We start from the raw sequence: 22,603 nt of genomic DNA, 5'->3' as shown, positions 1-22,603 counted from the left end.
GTCGTTTTACATCAATTGTTCTCGATACTTTGGCGACAACTGCCATCACATTACGTCATACATCCGCTGTACGACAGCTACCTTGTATGATACGTCATCAAAGACAATGCTCTGCGCATCCTTTTCCAACTAGTCGTTCCCTGTCATGTTTCCATTGGTCTTATAACGTTATAACGCTCGTAATGTTGATTTAACCAATAGCAACGTTAAAGAAACGCATTTGAGATCAAATATTTCATTGCATGGAATAATTTTTGTATAAAATATCTAGGCGTATGTTCTAAAAAATCATTTCTAAACCTTTTCCTATCAGAATAACCCAGTTCGTAACACTGTATGTTCTACTAATGCATCATTTCTAAAGCATCAGCTTTGAGCATTTAAGACAAGTGCAGCCTATACCGACTTTTTTCAGCCAAGAACAGTTTTAGGCATCGTGAACTACTGTAATATTTCGCACAGGGCAGTGGACTTGGGCACTTAAATAATCAGCATTAGCTAATGAGTGAAGTTTTGTTTCAGATTTATAGTTTGTTTCACAGACTTCATCTAAACTTGCACGCCGACATATTATCTTCGCTAGGCTGATATTGCCGATGAAACCGTGAGTCTTTGCAGCTTAAAACTTGGTGATGTTAAAGAAATAGCAGATTTTCAAACCTTGCGTAAACCTTTGATTAACTAACGGATGAATGTGCCAATAAAGACGTAAACGCTATCTAGTGATATTTCAGTAGCAATTAATGACGCCGAAGTAATAGTCGCTTTGTGATTCATGTGACAAAGTAGCCAGAGGCCACTATTCTACTTTCATTTTGTCCAATGTCATCAAACGCTGTTTTGATACAGTCTACGTGACGCAGATGCGATTTGGCTTGACATAAATTACATTGTAAACTTTATTGAGATATTACACAAGAGTAAATCTAGTGTAGGAATTTTCTTGCCTGTGCAAATATAGAGAGGAGGTAAAAGATCAAGTAAAGTCAAGCTGGGTGAAAACTGCAATGTTAGATCATGTCCTATCGATGGTTATAACTGTTATCATTGAAGAAAAATATTTCGACAAGATTTGAGCTGATAAATGCAATGCTGCTTGCTCAACGCTCTTCAGTTTGCACAGGATAAAACTATCTTGTACAGTTGTAGGCCTACTATAGCTCAGGGCTGTAGATCGTCTGGTTATAAAAATAAATCTAAACGTTTGCCTAAACTTTCCTGCGTAACAAAAACTTTAAGTACACTATTGTTTATTTTCATTTTTAGCATGATTTTCTCTGCTAGTCTGCATTTTCCTACCTTGTATGTAGATCGTCAGAATTTCCCTTAACGCAAACTAGGTTACCGTTAACCCGACTACAAAAAATAGAGTTTTCTTGCTCATAGTCTGTTTTCAAGCACGTATAACTGCAAATGAATAGCTTGGTATTAATCAGAAATGTTGTAGGCTACTGATGATTGTCACATTGCAATAAAGTTGTACCTACAGACAGTTAGCTTTAAGAAAATCAAGTGATTACATTTTTATAATAACTTTTATAACGATTTTTCCATGTGGTGAAGTGTCTTTCGTCGCCCGACCAAAGCTGGAAAACGAAGAGAAACATCAATGCCTACATGTCTCTAAAAAAAGCACTGAAGTCTTTTCCGTAATTTGAATTTTACCACTGCACTTGGTTTTATTTCTCAATCAAATGGGTTGCGCTTTTTCAACCGGTAATGATGGCGTCGCCACTTCCAGATCACGTGACATTGACCGAACTATAAAAGAAGATGCCAAACACACTGACAAACAAGTAAAATTGCTTCTACTCGGAGCCGGGGAATCTGGAAAGAGCACAATAGCTAAGCAGATGAAAATTTTATTCAAAGATGGATATTCTGATAAAGAAAAAGTTCTTTTTAAGCCTGTTGTATTTGCCAACGTTATTCAGTCAATGGCTGCTATTGTGAAGGCTATGCCAAGTCTTCAAATTAATTTCTCAAACTCTGAAAGACAGAATGACGCCAAATTAGTGTCAGAAATCGAACACATGTTGGCAGATTTTGAGTTGAATGGAAAAATTGGAGAGGCGGTTATTCGCCTCTGGGCAGATTCTGGTGTTCAAGAAAGTTTTCAGCATTCCAGAGAATATCAATTGAACGACTCAGCGCAATATTATCTTGATTCGTTGGACAGACTTTGTATGCAAGACTACTTGCCCACGGAACAAGACGTTTTGAGAACCAGGGTAAAAACTACTGGCATCACTGAAACAAAGTTTAACTACAAAAACTTAGAATTCAGATTGATTGACGTCGGGGGTCAAAGGTCAGAAAGGAAGAAGTGGATTCATTGTTTTGAAGATGTCACTGCCATTATCTTTTGCGTTGCGTTGTCAGCCTATGACTTGTTACTTGCTGAAGATGAAGAAACCAATAGAATGCACGAGAGTCTGAGACTGTTTGATTCGATTTGTAACAACACGTGGTTCAAGAGTACCTCCATGATCCTGTTCTTAAACAAGACAGATCTGTTCAAAAGTAAAATTGAAAAATTTCCGTTGTCGCTTTGCTTTTCTGACTACACTGGAGAAAATTCATTCGAGCAAGCAGCCCCTTTCATTCAATTGCAGTTTGAACGGTTGAACAACCACCCTGAAAAAACTATTTATACCCATTTTACATGCGCCACAGATACGACTAATGTGCAATTTGTATTTGATGCTGTTTCAGACGTTATTTTGACCAAAGTTTTGGGAGATTTAGGTTTGATGACAGAATGAGAGAGTTTTTTAGCTCTTTTTGCTTACTAGCTTAGGAGGGGTCAAACTGGGAACATTCCAATAAATTTATGTTGCAGAGAGTAGTTTGAGTGATTATTGTAACGACAATTCAATTCATACTTCAAAAGCAGCTAACCTACTTCATCAACCATAGGAAAAATATGATAGTAGTTAATACTGGTTAGGCTGAGATACATTTCCACCAGTTCCACCATTGCCCCCCTTCAAACTTCAATTCAGCTTCAATTGAATTGAACTAAAACAAAGTGTAAAGTTGACCCATATCGTATCTGTCAAGAGCGGGAGGCTGTCTTTTGTAAGACACTTATTTACATGCTTGCATGTGGACACGAAGATTGGTTTCTTTACCTTTTACTTCATTAAACTCTTCATTCATCTGCCCACGCTTGTATATGAGTAACAACATGCATCTATTTAATGCCGTATCTTAACTATTTCAACATAGGCTATTTATTTTATCTTTGTAATGTAGCCTATAGGCTACACTGTACTATATAGCCACTTTCAATGAATAATAATAAACAGATAGGCTATGAAATATTGCAAATGACCTGTAGCGTAGTAAAATAAAAAGTGACCAGTTTTAAGTTCATTACACATCTACATAGATAAAAAAAAAGGTTATGATATTATCTAAAAATAAGTTGTGTGAACAGTTAATTAGTTTTGAGTTCCCTAGAAGAGTAATTTCCAAATTTTGGCACTCAGACTAATGGCTCTTTTCAAAACAATATTAAGCCTACGGATCTCAAAACTTATAAATATAGTGGCTCTGAGAAAATTAATTTTTAAATATCAGAATTTAAGAGCTTAAATGGAAATACTTTTTACAAAAACGAATGTATTTAGAGTTCCCCTTACAACTTCTACGTACAGTCGTACATCCCATTGGTTTGTTAATTGTTAACCCCAAGTTGGGAACCACTGCTTTTGATTATTTTTTTACGCAACAAATGTAATTTGTGCTTATCGTTGTGTCATTGTAAACGCCGGTACTAACGTATGTGCGGTTTGCCTGCGTAAAGCTTATGATCTTGCATCTGCGAACCTTGTAATTTATTCACAAATGCAGGAAAACGTAAGTAACTGAATAAATAATTGAAGATGTGAATACTCATAATTTTGATTTGAAGAAGTGCTCTATGTTTTGCGTATTTTTCAAATAAATTTCCAAACCAAAGGTTATAATTAAACTGATTTGTAATTTATTTCGAATTAGCCAAATCAAGGGTTCTTAAATTTGAAATATATTTACTTTTGGGAAAAAAACTGCATTATTAAAAGGGTAAATTCAGTGAAGCGTGAATAAAAGCTTGCATAATTAACAGTAAACACGCAGATTACAAGTAGAAAATAAGTTTCGTGAGGAAATGTGTCATTCAAACTAAACAAGTCGTCACAGGACAAGCATTGAGGAATCGTCGGTTTTCCGAAATTGTTGAGAGAAGGGAATTATACCTTCATAGGCTTCATAGAGATGAAAATGTGTAAAAACCCATATAGCCTACATTATACAGTAACTTACTGTAGGCCATAGGCCTACAGTATTTTCCATCTGGAGTAATTGCAGCAGTGGCCGAGTGGTTAGCGCGTTGAGCTCGCAGTCGAGAGCCTGCATGTTCGACTCCAGCCACCCGCACTTGCTGTTGTTTCTTTGGGCAAGAAAATTTACGATAATTGCCTCTTCCCAGTGATCGATTTCGAGTAATAAGTAGTAACTTACCAAATTTAATTCATAAGTAGAGTAGACAACCGGAAACAGACATTGCAGTCGGCTGCAGCGTGGGTCAGGTGTACGTCGGAAGGCGTACACCGATGTATAGCGCTCAAGTCCGCTTTCCCGCAATGCAGGATAAAGATAACAAAACAAACAATTTATTTTATTTGTCATATCAGCGTGACTTATGACGTTTGCATCTGAGAAATGATATTATTCTTTTATGAGTAAATGGCAGCATGCATTTTTTCTTTTCAATATATTTTTGTGGTAAAATCAACCTTCTTGAAAATAATTCAAATTTGACATTGTCGATAATTAAACCTTTAACAACTTCCATCCTGGATCACTGTAACAATATCTATAAATATGACAAGTTGCATTTCTATTGCAGATTCAAAGATCTTCTTTTCGTAAAAGGTTTTGTACAAGCAATCATTTTAATAGGTTTATCTAGTGTATTTTTTTATATCAAAATGAAATGCTCTGTATGTAAATTGAGCCTCGTGGATATTTGTGTATATTGTGATTATTTTTGCACTGTCACCAAAGGGCTGTTTTTTTTTGTTGCCTCAGTGTTTATTATTATGAATATTTTATACTTCGTTTATGGCTTTTCTGGACATTTGAATTTAAGCTTGTTTTTGAACAGAATAATTTCACCCCTTTTATGTTACATATTGTTTCACTTTGGTATTGAAGAAAATGATGAAGAGAGGACACATTCAGCACACGATAAGCATCATTTTGTCTTTAATATAAAAACGCATCAGTAAAAAAAGAAATCAGTAAGAAATACCTCCGCAAGAAGCTCAATCTAAGATAATAGGTTCTAGGAAGCATTATAGGAAGCTATGTAAAAAAAAAAAAAAAAAAAAGGAAGCTATGTAACAGGTATCATATTGCCAACAATTTTGCCAAAAAGCTAACCTACAGTAAACTCTGTCAAAGTACAGCCTGTATCTCAGTACAGACGTCATAAAGTATTTGCCAGCTGTGAATAAACAAATACAAATATAATTTGAGTTAATTTATTCACGATAAACTATTTGTTTGTTTTTAAAGACCTGACAAAAATTCAGTCGATTGTGATCACAAGCTGCGAAAGATTGCAGGAATTTAGGCTAAATAAATTTAACTATATTTTTGCTGTATTGAAGTCAAAGACGTACTTTTTGGTTGATTCTGAGAGTCTTTATCTTCTTTCGGAGGCAATTGGAGCTTAGTTTCGGAAATCCTACATAATTTAGAGTAAGAGCTCATAGCAGTTTTGCATACCATACTTGTAGAAGCTTTGAATCTCAGACGCAGTCCCGGTCGCGAAATTTTTTTTCCCACGAGATTTCTGTCTCATTGATTCTAGTCACTCTAAAAGTAAGGTTTTCCAAAAGTGTTTTGAGAGATTGGTTGATTCAGATTGCGAAATAACTATTTGCCAATGAAATTCTGCAATGATAATAAAATATAAGCTTTCCCCAACCCTACTTTTTTTGAAAAGCTCTTGTGCACCGCAAAATTAATTGAAAGAAAAAAAAAGCTCAAATTCGACGGGGGTCGAACCCTCGTTCTCACGATCGCTAGGCAGAGAATGATACCACTGAACCAATCGTGTCAACGAGACTTTCACCAAAATATGTAAATCAGACAGAAATCTCGCGAAAAAAAAATTTCGCGTCCCGGTCACCGAGATTGGCAGAGTGAAGTTTCTGATAGCTGAAGTGTTGTTGACAGGAAATTATTTCATCCATTGGTTGACGCTGAATGAAGAGCAGTCCTTATATTGCGGCGTTGCTCAAGCGCACACCCCAAGAGTCGAACCAGCGTCACCGATAGAGCCTAAACCACTGATACAGGCCGGGTCGTTAGTTGTCATTTATTACTTATTCCTTCATTCGATACTACTAACTGCAAAGTTGTCCTTGAAGTTCGTTGCTTAAGCGCACACCCAGAGAGTCGAACCAGAGATTGCTTGATCTTGTCGTTTATTAGCCTGCGATATTGTGCTTAATCCCTGAAGCGTCCAAACGGACCATTGGACTACTTATAAATATTATCATTGCTACTTCCATTTTATAGCCTTATTAGGCTATAGCAACAACAACCTATCCAGGGCCGTAGCCAGACCGCAGAGCAAGGGGGGGCCAACTTGTCGTTAGGGGGGGCCGAAATAATTTGAATGATTTTGGCATTTTAACCTCTTAAACACTGGTATCCACAAAAATTGCAATATGTCAGTTTAGTGTTAAGACCAGTAGCGTAGCCAGGAATTTTGAAAGGAGAGGTTTTGACGACCGGCGGGCGAAGCCCGACGGCGTGTTCGCCTAAGACGACACCCAGCGACGGGGGTCTGGGGGCCCTCCCTCAGAAAATTTTGAAAAATTACTTTGAATTTGGTGCATTCTGAGAGCATTTTCAACAAAAATGTGGGTATGAATATTCCTGTAAAATGATGCTGTCAGGTGGCATAGCAAAAGGATAAGATCATGTTTTCTTCAGCATTTTTCGGAAATAAAGCTAAGTCTCTATGTTTTCTTGTTGCTATAATTCCTGGCTGAGATGTTTGAATGTTAGGTATTGGCACAACTCGCTCTTTTAATGCAGTTTTGTTTAAAATTAGGCAAATTTTTTTAGACTGAAAGCATCATGCTCAAGCATAAAGAGACTGAAAGCATCATTCTCAATATCGTGACGTCACACGCGTGCCAAAGGGGGGGGGGGGGTTGTAACCCCCCCCCTTTGGCTACGCCACTGGTTAAGACCAACACTGGTCTCTTATCACGGCAACCATATTACAATGACCAACATAACAAAGCAATTGTTGACTTGTTGTATAAATAGCGGTACTTGTTACGAGCAAAAACTTTAACTGGCTCGAAGAAGCTAGTGCCGAGGATTTTGATATATATGATTACATTCCGCCTATACAACCGTGAGCTAGTCTATTGCAATTGCAGTCGCGGATGTTTGGATGCAAGCCGTCTCACAAACAAGTCTAAATCGATAGATTTCGATACAGAATGTTCAAAGGCCATAAACACTAAGTTTGCCTGTCTTGGTTGTAACATGCTCCGTCTAGTGGGAGCGTCAGCCCTTGTTAACACTGAGAATCCACACTCACAAACGGCAGTGCTAGATTCAAATGTAGCAATATCTGCTGCAAGGTTGAACACTTCACAGATCAGAAAACTAGAAACAAAATTTATTTACACTGATTGGATTGAAGAAAAAAAATAAACACTGCTTAACTGCACAAATTTGGTTTATCACTGCACAGATTGGTTATCACTGACCCTTAGAATTAAGTATGGTAAGTAATGGGTATGAATTAAGTATGAATTAAGTATGGTAAGTATTTAAGAATGGTAAGAATTAAGTATAGCCTAATTTGTACCGGTTTGTAGGCCTGCTGGAAATCCATTCCCTCTTTGTTAGGTTATCATTCTTTTCCAAAACATTTTTATTTTACACAGTTTCTGACAAATTTTTTTACCAACCTAACACGTGTTGGCCTTGGTTGAATTGAACCTGTTGAGGTTGCCAAAGGAGGAGTTAGGGGGGGGGGGGCGAAATTGTTTAATCATCATAGCTGTTAACTAAACAAAACAATTGTAGTTAATTGGGCCAGTTGGAGCTGTGCAACGGGAAAATGGGCAAAATCATTATAATTGCAGCTGTTGCTCAAGAATGTTGGGATTTTGCCAGGGGGGGCGAAATTTTTTTCAGGGGGGGCGAGGCCCCCCTGGCCCCCGGCTGGCTACGGGCCTGAACCTATCATTACCCAACTTTTAAGCAATCGCAATGAGGAAATAAATTGGCTGTAATGTTAGACATCTTTCAATTATTCATATAGGCCTAGCCTATCCTTTTTTCGTGGTTTAAAACAATTCTCTTGTCGGCTAAGCTCTGGAAAACCTTTAGCAACAAATAATTAAAATTCTGTATTCTACCTGTACTTGCAACTTAATAAGCTACATAAACTCAAATGTAAAGATTTCTTCCATGAAAGAATTTAGCAGTTTTTGCGAAAATATTTTCGTTCGATTTTCTCGTTGAATAACCCATTGTATTAACGATTAATTAACAACCGAGAAAGAAATAGCAGGGCTGTGGAGTCGGGCGAAAATACAGTAATATCCCCGATTCCTCGATTTATAACTGGCCGACTTGACTCCGGCTTCAGTGTTCTCAGATGTTTGATGGTTCCAGATTTTTTAAATTTTGTCCTTTTTCATTTAAAAAAAATTAAATTTCACTTAACTTGCGATCAAAATTGAAACAGTGACTTTTTCAAAAACTGGCAAAAACAAATACTTCTATTTTCTGGTAAAGTTTAAGGGCCCAATTTACAGAACAAGAAAAACCATTTTGAAAAAAGTTGCAAACAAAAATTGTAGGCTACAGCTTATTGCTTTGTGTCAAACCGGAGTCGAAGTCACTTTTTTAACGACTCCGGACATGCCAAAATCTTTCCGGCACCAACTCCATGACTCCACAACCCTGACAAATAGGCTAGCACCTGTGTTCTCAGTCACGGGCAAATTTAAGGAGAGAGAAAAAAGTTTGCTTACAATTTCTAACAAAGCTAAGAAATAATGCTAACTTACTTCCTCAAAAAAAAAAAACAATCATCATCAATCAGCTGCATTAAGTTAGAAAAAATGCCCGAGGTATTTCTTCCGCGAATGTTGTGTTCAAGTGCCTGCCAAGATCAAACGGCGCTGGTTCGACCCTTGCAGCTTGTGCTTGGGCAACGCATTTCAGGACAGCTCTCCATTCAGTGTGGCACCTTATGAAATAGATTAGTGGATGAAATAATTCACAGACAACAACACTTCAACAATCGGAAACTTTACTCTGTTAAACTCGGTGACCGGCCATGCGTCAGCCAAAGCCTCAACAAGCATGCAAAACTACCAGAATTAACTTATGAAAGAAGCTTTGAGAGTTTAATAGATTCGTGAGAATAAAGATTCTCTCAATCAATTAATAGAAAGATAGGAATAGACCTGAAACAAGTAGTTTCACTCGAGTCAAATTACTCGAGTCCACAAAGGCCTATACTTGACTCGCTTGAAAATAAAGTTGTTTGCAGCCTACCCATGACAAGACTATATGGCAACCGAGTCATAGGCCTAAGCGTAGGCCTATGAGCCAGGAAGCAATGACGCAGTTGTCCATATGTTGTAAAAAAAAGTGTCAAAATTTGAGGCAAAATCTACAATTATTTGATAAAACTACCATTCAACGTTTTATAGACAGAGAAAACTTTTTCTCAAACCGTTGAAAATTTCATGATTAGATCACCGCTTCCATGCGTGATGGAAATCTACAGGTAAATCTGCATCAGGCAATGCTACCACAGCAAATTTGTAAAAAGCACACGATTTAAGAAAAAAAAGCACAAGATTTGGATACAAAAGCACAAGATTGCAAAATTGAACCTTTGCGACCCATTTTGTGCCAATTTGAAGAATAACATGACTCTGAAATCAACAGTTTAGAGAAGATGCATGCTTACTAAATCACTGTTCTCTTTCAATTCGTGGTCTTTAATTTAATATCATAAATCTTACAAAAGGCTACATATCCATCAGTTTTGTCTTCTTGTATCGAACTTTTAAAATCAGGATCATTCAACCATTGACGATTAAAAGGCTGTTTATACCACTTTTTTGTTTTGAGACTTGGTGAATGATTGTCATTATTTGATGCTGGAGTTACAAGTGGAGGGTCGTAGAAAACAAGGAAGACCCAAGAAAATGTGGAAAAGGCAAGTTGAGGAGGAAAGAAACAAGGTGGGCTTGACAAGAGAGCACGCGTTAGGAAGATCGATGTGGAGGCGATTGCGGCACTTTGAGGTGAATCCGGCCACCCTCAGTAACGGGAACATCACCGGATTAAAACTGAACTACTACTATACTGATGCTGAACGCTGATGTAGGCCTACTCTTTTCGCTGCTCTTGTTATCTAGCAACACAACCTCTGAGTCTGGCGACGAGCACATATCATACTTTCTTCAGATCAAATTTTTAGCTAATCTTGTCGGCTTGATAACTCAATGTGTAAAATTGGTCAATATGCCTAAGTGCGGTTCCAGAAACCTAGTTACCGTACCAAAACTTTTAGTGCCAGTCCTTAATTGTCTACCAAACTCAAACCATGGTAGCAACGGTTAACTTGCCTTTGATTAAAAAACACAAGATTTAGCCAAAAATCGATCGGAAAGCACAAGAGCACAAGATCAAAAGTAAAAACACAAGATCTTGTGCTAAAATACAAGCCGTGGCACAACTGGCATCAGGCATTGCAGACTGCGGTAGGCACTTTAACGTAGTACACTCTTCGAATTCATAACGCAATCCATGCGTAACGTATATGACATTACTAGTGTTTTAGTCACAATTTTTCTCATAAACTCCATTGAATGCAGTCACTACGATCCTTCTTGCACTCAGTTCAATTGCAGAAGAAAAAATAGTATTAGCAGAGGGTGGAAATCGAACCCATGCAATCGAAATTACTACTCCTTTGCCCTAACCCATTAGGAAACGCTGGTGTGGCGATGCGCCGATGCATTCAGTTAAATTTCTTTGTATCAAAATCTTTCGATAAAGACGACCAGATAATCACTTTAACGCATTACACTTCTCGAAAAGGCAACTGCAACCATGCGTGACATACGACGTCGCTGATGTTGGTAGCGCTATCATGCGTGACATGACTCAGCACGTGATTATCTGGTCGTCTTTATCGAAAGATTTTGATACAAAGAAATTTAACTGAATGCATCGGCGCATCGCCACAACCAGCGTTTCCTAATGGGTTAGGGCAAAGGAGTAGTAAAGTCGATTGCATGGGTTCGATTCCCACCCTCTGCTAATACTATTTTTTCTTCTGCAACTGAACTGAGTGCAAGAAGGATCGTATTGACTGCAATCAATGGAGTTTATGAGAAATACGTTACGCATGGATTGCGTTATGAATTCGAAGAGTGTGCTACGTTAAAGTGCCTACCCAGCGATGTCGTACCGGTATCTCACGCATGGTTGCGGTTGCCCTTTCGAGAAGTGTAATACGTTAAAGTGCCTACCGCAGACTGCAGAGAGTGCAAAAACAGTGTTGCAGAATGCGTTTTCGAATATTAAATTCTCATCAGTGCAACTACGTTTATGAACGCATTAACAACGGTTAAATTTAAACTCAATTACAATTACAAAGATTATAAGGACATATTCTCAGTGTTCAATTGAATATTAATAAATCCAGAGACATTAGAAAATCACTTCCCGCATGCAATTCCAGACCGACATTACTCGCTTGAGTTTTTTTTTGTTAAAACAAACTTAATGTTTTTTTTGTTAAAACAGACTGGTCACAGCGGTAAACCATAATCTCTTCGTGGGAAAATTGTAACATAAGATTCCCGAATCCGTTCGTCTGTATGTATCGACCGAAAAAGAAACACTCCTTGAAACGTCTATTCAATAAGTGTATTCCTGTAAAATTAGCCCGCGGCTATCGAAATCGAGATGCAACGCCGTACACCTCTAAAAACTGTCACTACGATACAGATTACTTGGATAAAAGACGGAACTTTTGTCCAGTTAGCAAGCACTAAGCAAACAGTTAAATGTGCGGCCAACTTTCAAACAATCATTGTACGAATGACCAGAATAGATAGCAATATCTCAAACTCACATATGCAGTACTGTGACGCAATAATGAAAGACAATTATGAAGTCATTCAAACAGGTGTTTAAAGCTGATGTAATATTTCCTGTTTAAACAGGTTTCAAACTGAAACAGGCCCAAACAGGTCCAAACAGGTTTGACACAAGTCTTATGAACGATGGTGCAATTTTGGCACATTTTCTAGCAACTTCCATGACGTAATATTCAGTAGACTTGAACGGTTTTTTTATATGACGTTTGATTAGGTGAACAATTGTCTGGAACATAGCGGCCCCTAGTTATGACAGTCTGACATGGCATAACTAAAAAAGAATTGACGACAATTGTGAGCCAATGAATAAAAACACATGATACACAAATTGTTTGAATCACTCACGTGTTAATACGCAAATACAAAGGGCATGCAAAGAATGAACAGCAATAAGAATAAACACGACGATACATGAAATTGGTACCATAGGTACACACTAAAATGACGCTATATACAATGGTTGCGATAATAGCCGACTGTTCCGGGCTCAGACAAGTGTCGGCCACCGCAGACAAAACCAGGCTCAAACCCTAACACTTAGGTGTTCTTTACGGGGGCGAGGCACGAAATATCCCTCAACACATAGTCTACTTTCACTTTTCCCGCACTCTCATCATAGTTGCAGACGGCAACTTTAGCTCTACGAACCACAGGCTTCCCTTTCCTAATTTGTGGAACTACCTCATGCACCCTCCCAAGTTGATACTTCCCACGTTTACCAATGTCTTGGAGAGAACCTACCACTACAAGTTGACCAGGCTCCAAATTCTCGGCCATTTTTAACCATTTTTTCCGGCCCTGAAGCCCTGGCAAGTAAAAATCGATCCATTTACTCCAAAACTGCTGAGAAAGTGACAAATTGAACCGATAATCCCTTCTTAGTTGGTCACGATCATGTGGTTGCCCAACAGCACAGTATGGGTCTAAGAATGGGGTCAAAAGTGAGGCAGGGGTGATGACAGTAAAATCCCTAGGGTCATCACTCAAAGGTACCAAAGGGCGTTCGTTCACGATCCGAACAACACTGCTGGTGTACGTAAGCAGTTCAATAAAATTGGGCTTACGTATTGAAGAGTCTAAAATGTGAAAAAAGTATTTGGTCACATCAGCCATGAAACCAAATCTTTCAAGCCGAAATCTAGCCAAGACATCTACCAGAGGGTTCAACAAGTCAGACAAGTCAGGACAAGAAGACATAACATCATTAACACAAGTTCCTCGAAATTCAGACTTGCCATCGTAAACAATACGCTTTTTTAATTGTGACGTCACAAAGTATGGTAAATACCATTCAAATTCCTTGACATTTCCTGCTTCACCAGCACGCTCAATATAGCCATTAGATTTAAGATCTTTCATGGTGTCAGTAAGGAAATCACGAAGTTCAGGTTGTTTTAAAGCCTTCTTCCTTAAAGCAGCAGCTCTATCTGACGCCAACACAAAATTGTTAGGTAGATCAATATCTATAAACAGACATAACTAAGCAACAACACTACATTTAACATTATAAAAACAAAAAACAACAAGCGAACGTTTTCGGCTAGTCATATAGCCCTTTTCAAGCCTATAAGAAAAATACATTATTGAAAGAAATGCTAAAGAATCATATAGTATCACAGCAAAAATATGGTTAAATCTAAACATTTGAGAAACTGCCTCGCTCACACAAAATGATAACTGAAAATTACACAGCGCAACGGGTCAAGTATTTCAGAGGTAAAAATAATTGATTGTTCAGACAAGGACTCAGGCAGATTACGCAAGAAAGACAGAAGCACAAGAGATAGTGGCACAAAACAAAGTAATGCGAAAAGCACAAGACGTGATAATTTAATCAAAAAACTGTTAAAAGGTAAGAAGCTTCGCAAGCAAATGATTGCCTGTTGAGCCTTGGGTTTAAAGATTTGATGATCAATGCCTTATGAATTTTGGTTTCGAATTCGAAACCTATTCGAAGTGTAATTTTCAGTTATCATTTTGTGTGAGCGAGGCAGTTTCTCAAATGTTTAGATTTGACCATATTTTTGCTGTGATACTATATGATTCTTTAGCATTTCTTTCAATAATGTATTTTTCTTATAGGCTTGAAAAGGGCTATATGACTAGCCGAAAACGTTCGCTTGTTGTTTTTTGTTTTTATAATGTTAAATGTAGTGTTGTTGCTTAGTTATGTCTGTTTATGATTTAAAAGAGTTACCTCTCTACCCAAATTGTATTAGATCAATATCTTCCTTCAACGGAACAGGTATCTCAAATCGACCATCTTTCAACTCAATATTCGGTTCAACAAGTTCTCTAGCCAAAATGTCATTGCGAGACAATTCACAGGCTTCATTTTGCAAGGTCAAATCCTGAATGACTTTATTCAGGTCTGCTATTTCCATATCACGAGACTCAATTTTACGCTGAAAGCCAGAGATGACATCCGACTCTGAAGACGTCTGCACTCTGCACACGTTAGCAACGCTTTCATCTAAGGGTGACTTACCACCACAAGCCAACCAGCCGAGAGGAGTGAGTAAAGCATGCGGTTCACTACGATTTTCACCAACACGCTCCTCTTTGGCCCACATCAAATAAGCGTTGTCGTTGCCAATCAGTAGGCTACATCTACAGTACTACAATCATTCAAATGAAACATACTCACGTCATGAAAATGACGGAAACCATTTAAATCTTGTTTATGCGGTAAAGTTTTAACATCGTCAGCCCAAGCTGGGTTAACCACCGAAGTTATATCACAAAACAGTTCATCTGTCTCTAACGACTGGATGTTGAGTTTGACAAGGTTAGCACAAGTAGGTTTCTGACCAGCCAGGGTATCCATTTTAAACGACGCTTTATCGTACGGTTTAAGACCAAGTTCGCACACCAAATCACTCAAAACAAACGTCAACTGCGAACCAGGATCATGCTGACAATACACCAACTTCGATTTGCCAGTCATTGGATTCAAAACACGAGCAGCAGTAACGCGGTTAAAAGCTGCTTTAACATTTCCAATCTTAACATTACGCACAGGAACTCTGGCACCAGTATCATCTTTGCCGACCGAATCCAGAGAATCACGTGACGTCACATAAAAATCATGCAGAAGAAAATAGTGTTTCCTATCGTTGTTAGGGACACACTTACGACAGTTGTTTGCATGAACGCAATCCCTAACCATATGCTGGCGCAAACAATTCAAGCATTTGCCAGCTTTCACAATGACATCTCTCCGATCTTTAGGTGTCAAGCGCAAAAATTCTTTACAATTAGACAAAAAATGATATTCAACTTGACCACGTGACGAACAACAAATACATGCCGGCAGGTCTTTACGTCTAGCCTCACCACCGCGCGGTGCGCCAACAACAGTCGAGTACTGCGAACTCCCTGACATCACATCATCATGGGGTTTTACGGACGTCTGCCTAACCGGACATGAAGGCAATTTTCCTTTGCCAAACTTTTTAAAATGCTGCGACTCACCAGAATCGCCCATTAGCATAATGCTAAAATCAGTCGACTTACGCGTTTCTTCTCGAACTACAAATTCAAACAAACTCTGAAAAGTAGGCTCATCAGTGCTACCATACTGATCACCTAAAAAGTCAAGATAACGCTGCTTAGCGTCAAACGGGAGTCGCTTAGCCAAATCCAAAACAAAACGTCCTTCTAATTTATCACGCTGACCATAAGCTTGCGCGTAAAGCAGACACTGCGACAATTCATCTTTAAACTCTTTCAAATCACTGGAAGAGATTGAATTCAATTTGCTACCATAACGATACTCTTTCTAATTTCCGGTTCGGCGAAAAGACCTCCACGAACCCCAAAACGCTGGGACAAGCGAGCTAACGACATTTCTATCCTGTCTTCCTCTGACAAGCCAGGAGTGTCAGAAACCAAATTAGCAATCGTTTGTGCAGCTGTTCTAACACAAGCTGCTTGTAACAAAGTCAAACGTGTTCGTTTAAAGGGCGAAGCTGCCATTAAGGCCGTAACACGATTTTTAAAGAAGATAAATGGCATATTATTACCATCGTAACCAATCAAGGCTGCCTTATCGAAGAACGTCCTACTATTTTGGTATTCAAAAAAGCAATCCTGCTGTTGAGAACTCGATTTAGCGGGAGAAGACAAGCTATATCCCTTAAGGGGCTGAGTGGGCTCAGTCACATGCACAGCCCGATCACGATCCTCACACACGTTAAAATCAGGAGACACGATACGCCTCTCACAACCACCCAAATTACGTGTAGCTGGGCGATCAACAACTAGCGGCGCAGAAAACTTTGAAGGGGGCAAAGCATTACTGCTAATGGCGGCCCCGTGACCTGTACGCTCTGGGGGAGGAGTTCGGTTGTAATTCACAGACCTTGGCTCTACAGCATTCGGAAGACCCTTAGCCGCGGCCCCAAGACCTCTTGAAACAGCTGGAAAACGTGTGGATTGCCCTGGTCCACCCACAGATTGAACGGGCGTTTGGAAAAGGTTATGTAAATTAAACTGCGATTGATTTTCATTTCTGGAATGCCTAGAAGAGCCCTTCCTAGAGCTACGCCGGGAGCCCAACTCAGAACGATATTCAGCTAAAACTACCTCTTTTCGTTGTTCAGCCCTCAACTGAGCGTCTTTGAGTGCGAACTCAGCAGCTCTAGCTTCAGCTTTCGCGGCGGCCTCAGCAGCTCTCGCTTCGGCCTCAGCTCTCGCGATGGCCTCAGCTCGTGCGGCCTCAGCAGCTCTCGCAGCAGCCTCAGCAGCTCTCGTGTCGGCCTCAGCTCTCGCGGCAGCCTCAGCTCGTATGGCCTCAGCTCTCGCGATGGCCTCAGCAGCTCTTGCTTCGGCCTCAGCTTGTATCTGGAGCTCCTCTCGTTTTAACTGTAGGTTAATTTGTGTAACTATCCGTGACGAGCTCTCAGACATCCTAGTGCTTACATTTGAGGCGCTATCCTCAGGATGTATGTCAGCATCCAACCTATCTGAGAACTCACTTTCTTTTTGTTCGAAGTTATTTTTTAACGAGTTAAATTTGGGATTTACCCTATCACGAAGTTCTGCCAAGATCGCAGAGTTAAAAATTTTACTCAAAAGAGCATGGAAATGCCTTAATTCCTCTTCTAAAGTAGAGAACTTAGATCGAAAAATTAACAGTTCCTGCTTATCACTCAAAGAATCTAGGGCTACAGAAAGTTTCCCAATTTGAGTCAAAATATCCCGTCTAAGATGCCGGGCCTCTCGAACTGACTTAGCCTCATCGTTACTGGGTCCCTCCCCAGAATGGCCTGCCCGACCGCAAAGAACATCATCAGGCTTAAACTCAGTCGAGTCGACGGCGGTCGAGTCCTTGTCGCCACCGAGTGTAGACATATTAAATGTTGGGGCTAAATTTAACAATTAAAAAATTAAATTACACAAACACACAAATTTAAGTTATAAAAAACTTAACTGCAAAGACCGTAAAAAATACAAAAAAGAATTTAAATGCACGATACCGTAGCTGTACGGGTATGAAGTCCTAAAGTCCACAAAACTTGCTTGGATTCTTCCACTTGAATCTACAAGCACAGATGGATTGTCTTTAATCTTCTTTCTTGCCAATGAATGTCAAAGTTATTTTTCTTCAGTACCAAACTGAGAAGAAATGTCTTTACTTTTCCTTGCTTCTGTAAGAATGTAGACTACCAACCAACAAATCTTCTTTTATTATTTCTTGTACTTCTAAGTCAGGGTTTCCCAAAGTGGGGTCCGCGGACCCCTGGGGGTCCGCAAAGACTGCACAGGGGGTCCCTGACGATATGACAAAATGGCGAAAACAGGCTTGACATTGTACGGTACCGTACTTCCATTGTCGCAGATGAATGCCGCCGTGATTTGTAACTAAAATGAATTATTTAATGAATGTTAGGCCGTGTCAATCTTAAATATTTGAAATGAATTAGTACGTCTTGGTAATTGCTCTACCTTAAAAATTGCATGCGGCGTCTATGATGCAACAATTAAACGTACGGTGTATAGCAGTCGGGAATGTTTGCTATATAGCTAAAAGGCTAAACTGTTTTTCGGTTAGCTACCTGTAGGTCTATGCAGTCCGAGCATTAAAATAGATAACCTCATAGGTGGCCGTGGTAAGGTTATGAAGTTCTGAAGTTTCAATTTTTGTTCGAATTGGCCTTAGGCCTAGCTTAATAATTCAAAATAAAATAAAAATAATAGATAAAACATAGAAATAACTCAATGCGAAGGGGCGGTGTTTAGGTATAAGAGTAGCAGTAGCGAAGGGACGATAGAATAGTAACGAATCGAAGTTATCAGATAATTCATTTGTGTTAACTTTTAGTAGAATGGCAAAGGTGGCACTGCAGCTGACAACATATTTTACAAATATATTTCTGCGCAGCTTTTTCTCCGGTAGTCTACAAAGTCAGTAAGCCTACAACAATTGAGGCTAAGCGATAGCCTGTTGCAAAAGTTTGTGCAGAAATAAATTTGTCAAACATGTACCGGTAGTCAGCTGCAGTGCCACCTCTGCGATTTTTCTAATATCCTGACTGACACGGATATTTTTTTTCTGTTTTTAAATTTTAGTGTTATAGTTCAAATCTTATGGATAAATTTTTGAAGCGAAAGGATAAGTCGAATGATTCGGAATGTGAAGCCCAGCAATCTCAGGATGTTTCATCCCGAAAGACGAAGAGACAAAAAGTTTGAACATACGATGAGGAGTATCTTAAGCTCGGGTTTATTGAATGTCCTTCAGATGTTACTAAGCCTCAGTGTTTAATATGCTACAAAACATTGTCGAATGAATGTATGAAACCAGCCAAGTTAAAGCGGCATTTGATGGCTCAACATCCTGAGCTAGCTGGAAAGCCACAGGTTTTTTTTGACAGAAAGAAGAAAGAATATTTAAAGCAAAAAGAAACTTTTACACAATCTTTGGTGTCGAACGAAAAATTAATGAAAGCATCTTATTTAGTGGCGCTAAGGGTGGCTCGAGCCAAGAAAGCTCACACAATTGCGGAAAATTTAATTCTTCCGGCAGCAATTGACATGTGTGAAGTAGTTTTGGACGGCAAATGTGCAGCCAAGCTTAAAGAAATTCCATTGTCGAACAACACGATTTCAAGAAGAATCGATGAACTTTCGAATGACATAAAAGCACAGCTGCTTGAAAGACTGTATCAAACTAATTTTGCAATCCAATTGGATGAAAGTACGGACATTGCCAGCCAAGCACATCTCTTGGTTTATGTTAGATATTCATGGGGAGACGAAATGATAGAAGATTTCATGTTTTGTCATCAAATGCAATGCAGAACAACCGGTTTTGACGTTTTCAACGTACTTTGTGATTTCTTTTCACAATCAGAACTGTCGTGGGAACGATGTGTGGCTATATGTACCGATGGTGCAGCTTCAATGACCTGCAAGCACTCCGGGGCTATAGCTCGTATCAGAGAAAAAGTACTGAACATTATACGAACGCACTGCATGATTCATCGCGAAGCGCTTGTTGCGAAACATTTAGGAAAATCTTTGTCTGAAGTCTTATCTTTATGTGTCAAAGTTATCAACTCTACCAAAGCTCGCCCACTGCAGTCCCGAATGTTTTCGAAACTTTGCGATGAACTAGGCTCAGAACATTCAAGCCTTTTGCTCCATACGGAAGTTAGATGGCTGTCGCGAGGAAAGATTGTAGAACGCCTGTTTGAACTGCGAGAAGAGGTTTTAATTTTCTTGCGAGCGCACAATGCGGACTTAGCTTCACTACTAGCCGATGAAATTTGGCTTGGGAAACTTGCATATCTGGCAGATATTTTTAACCTTCTCAATCAACTGAACTTGTCACTTCAGGGAAGAGATGCGAACATTTTACTCAGTCAAAATGTTGTGGATATGTTTCCTGTTCTGTGTGACTACATTGCCAACAAACCTTTAATAAACACAGATTTGATTTTCTCTGACATTCAACAACATTTTGGAATAGCTTTCTGTACATTTTACGAAGTACTTTTTAAAGAGACATATGAGAATTTTGATTGGATTTTAAACCCTTTTGTTGTTGCACTGTCAGGACGCAAAGAAGAAGAATTGGCTGAATTGTCATCTGACCGAACTTTAATGATTAGTTTCAATCAAAAACCTCTTGCATCTTTCTGGTTGAGTGTTGAGAACGAATATCCACTGCTCTCACAAAAGGCTACCCAAATGTTATTACCTTTTGCCACTACCTACATGTGTGAGACAGCATTTTCAGCTCTTACAAATATGAAGACAAAATACCGGTTCAGACTTATCGTAGACTCTGAATTGCGAGTTTGCTTGTCACAAATTGCTCCAAGAATTGACAAGTTGTGCAGTAAGAAGCAATCACATCCATCCCATTGATGTTGTCATTTCGATTAATAAACATGATTCAGTGTTACTTATTTTTATTTGTATTAACATTTATCGCTGGTTAGGCGGAAAATTGATGCGACATAAGATTGGGGTCCGCGAAAAAACACTTTGACAAATAGGGGTCCATTGCCCAAAAAGTTTGGGAAACCCTGTTCTAAGTAGTTCTTCTGCACTAGCTGACAACAAACACGTCTTTTATTTTTTGTGTGCTTCTAGTGCTTCTTGGCCTACCAGCTAGCAAGAACTCGTCTTTTATTTTTTATGTCTTCAAGTGCTTCTTGGCCTACCAACTGACAAGAACTCGTCTTTTATTTTTTTGCCTTCAAGTGCTTCTTGGCCTACCAGCTAACAAAAACGTCTTTTATTTTTTATGTGCTTCTTGGCCTACCAACTAACAAGCCACGTCTCTTATTTTTTATGTCTTGCCTGTGCTTCCGTACAAACACTAGCCAGAGAATCGTCTTTTATTTTTATGCTGCCTGTGCTTCCGTACAAACACCAGCTAGACTAACGTCTTTTATTTTTTATGGTCACAGCGGTAAACCATAATCTCTTCGTGGGAAAATTGTAACATAAGATTCCCGAATCCGTTCGTCTGTATGTATCGACCGAAAAAGAAACACTCCTTGAAACGTCTATTCAATAAGTGTATTCCTGTAAAATTAGCCCGCGGCTATCGAAATCGAGATGCAACGCCGTACACCTCTAAAAACTGTCACTACGATACAGATTACTTGGATAAAAGACGGAACTTTTGTCCAGTTAGCAAGCACTAAGCAAACAGTTAAATGTGCGGCCAACTTTCAAACAATCATTGTACGAATGACCAGAATAGATAGCAATATCTCAAACTCACATATGCAGTACTGTGACGCAATAATGAAAGACAATTATGAAGTCATTCAAACAGGTGTTTAAAGCTGATGTAATATTTCCTGTTTAAACAGGTTTCAAACTGGAACAGGCCCAAACAGGTCCAAACAGGTTTGACACAAGTCTTATGAACGATGGTGCAATTTTGGCACATTTTCTAGCAACTTCCATGACGTAATATTCAGTAGACTTGAACGGTTTTTTTATATGACGTTTGATTAGGTGAACAATTGTCTGGAACACAGACAGCCATCACAATGAATTATATTAATTTACAGTAGCCTACATAGATAAGCAATGAAAATTAATAGACGGTATTGTTATTAATATCAATTCAATATGATTTAAGTGATTATATAACAATTTAATATAGTAGTGTATCTAATTAATTAGCGACGACTTTTTAAAGTAGGCCTACACGTTAATTCGAAAAGAAATAAGAATTTATCAAAAGTGTCAGTCATTTTAGAAGATTTCACCACCGGTTACAGGACCATCTATGATTGTTACCTTGACACAGTCAACTCTGATTGATCATATAGCCTACGCCTTGGAGAGAAGCTATACTAGTAGTTGAAAAAATTCAGATAAGCAAAGTAGGCCTATCTGTAGCCTATTTGGGCAAAGGTTGCGAAACAATTGAAAGCCTTTAAATTTCATCAATTAGGCCACCTGCAAAAATTAAGGTGCACAAAATATCTACTGTAGCCTAGAGTTTATATTTCCAACACTCACCTCACATTAATTTATCATTGATAACTTTTGAGCTGGTTTATTTAGATTAATTGATCCCGAGGCAACACACACTAACCTAGCAAAGTTTGCCCCGATAGCTTAGTGGTTACGCGCCCGGCTCAAGATCACTCGGCGTGTGTTGCGCTTGAGCAACGCATTTCAGGACTGCTCTCCATTCAATGGCACCTAGTAAATGGAATAATTCCCAGCCAACAACACTTCGTCTTCAACAATCGGAAAACTTTACTCTGCCGATCTCGGTAACCAGCTCTGCGTCAAAAGTCTCTACAAGTAGTTCGAGGATAAACATTCAACACCAAACCAAAGTTTAAAAAATAACTGAACTTGAAACAAAGAATTTTCGGACAAACTTTGAATCT

At 38.9% G+C, this 22,603-nt stretch overlaps 1 protein-coding gene and 1 pseudogene across 1 annotated transcript; both read left to right on the top strand.

Annotated features, from left to right (window-relative positions):
* The first annotated feature begins 1,238 nt into the window (after positions 1 to 1,238).
* LOC145779259 (guanine nucleotide-binding protein G(i) subunit alpha pseudogene) lies at positions 1,239 to 4,299 on the top strand (annotated as a pseudogene).
* Positions 4,300 to 19,025: 14,726 nt separating this feature from the next.
* On the top strand, positions 19,026 to 20,603 carry LOC145780297 (protein FAM200A-like). The gene has a single exon (XM_082591999.1). It carries the CDS (start codon positions 19,026 to 19,028, stop codon positions 20,601 to 20,603), a length of 1,578 nt encoding a protein of 525 aa, XP_082448125.1.
* Positions 20,604 to 22,603: the final 2,000 nt, after the last annotated feature.

The sequence above is a fragment of the Aplidium turbinatum genome, chromosome 11, assembly GCF_918807975.1.
Source record: "Aplidium turbinatum chromosome 11, kaAplTurb1.1, whole genome shotgun sequence".
Taxonomy (NCBI): domain Eukaryota; kingdom Metazoa; phylum Chordata; class Ascidiacea; order Aplousobranchia; family Polyclinidae; genus Aplidium; species Aplidium turbinatum.
The sequence above is the reverse complement of the archived record's forward strand: the minus strand, read 5'-3'. Positions and strand labels throughout refer to the sequence as shown.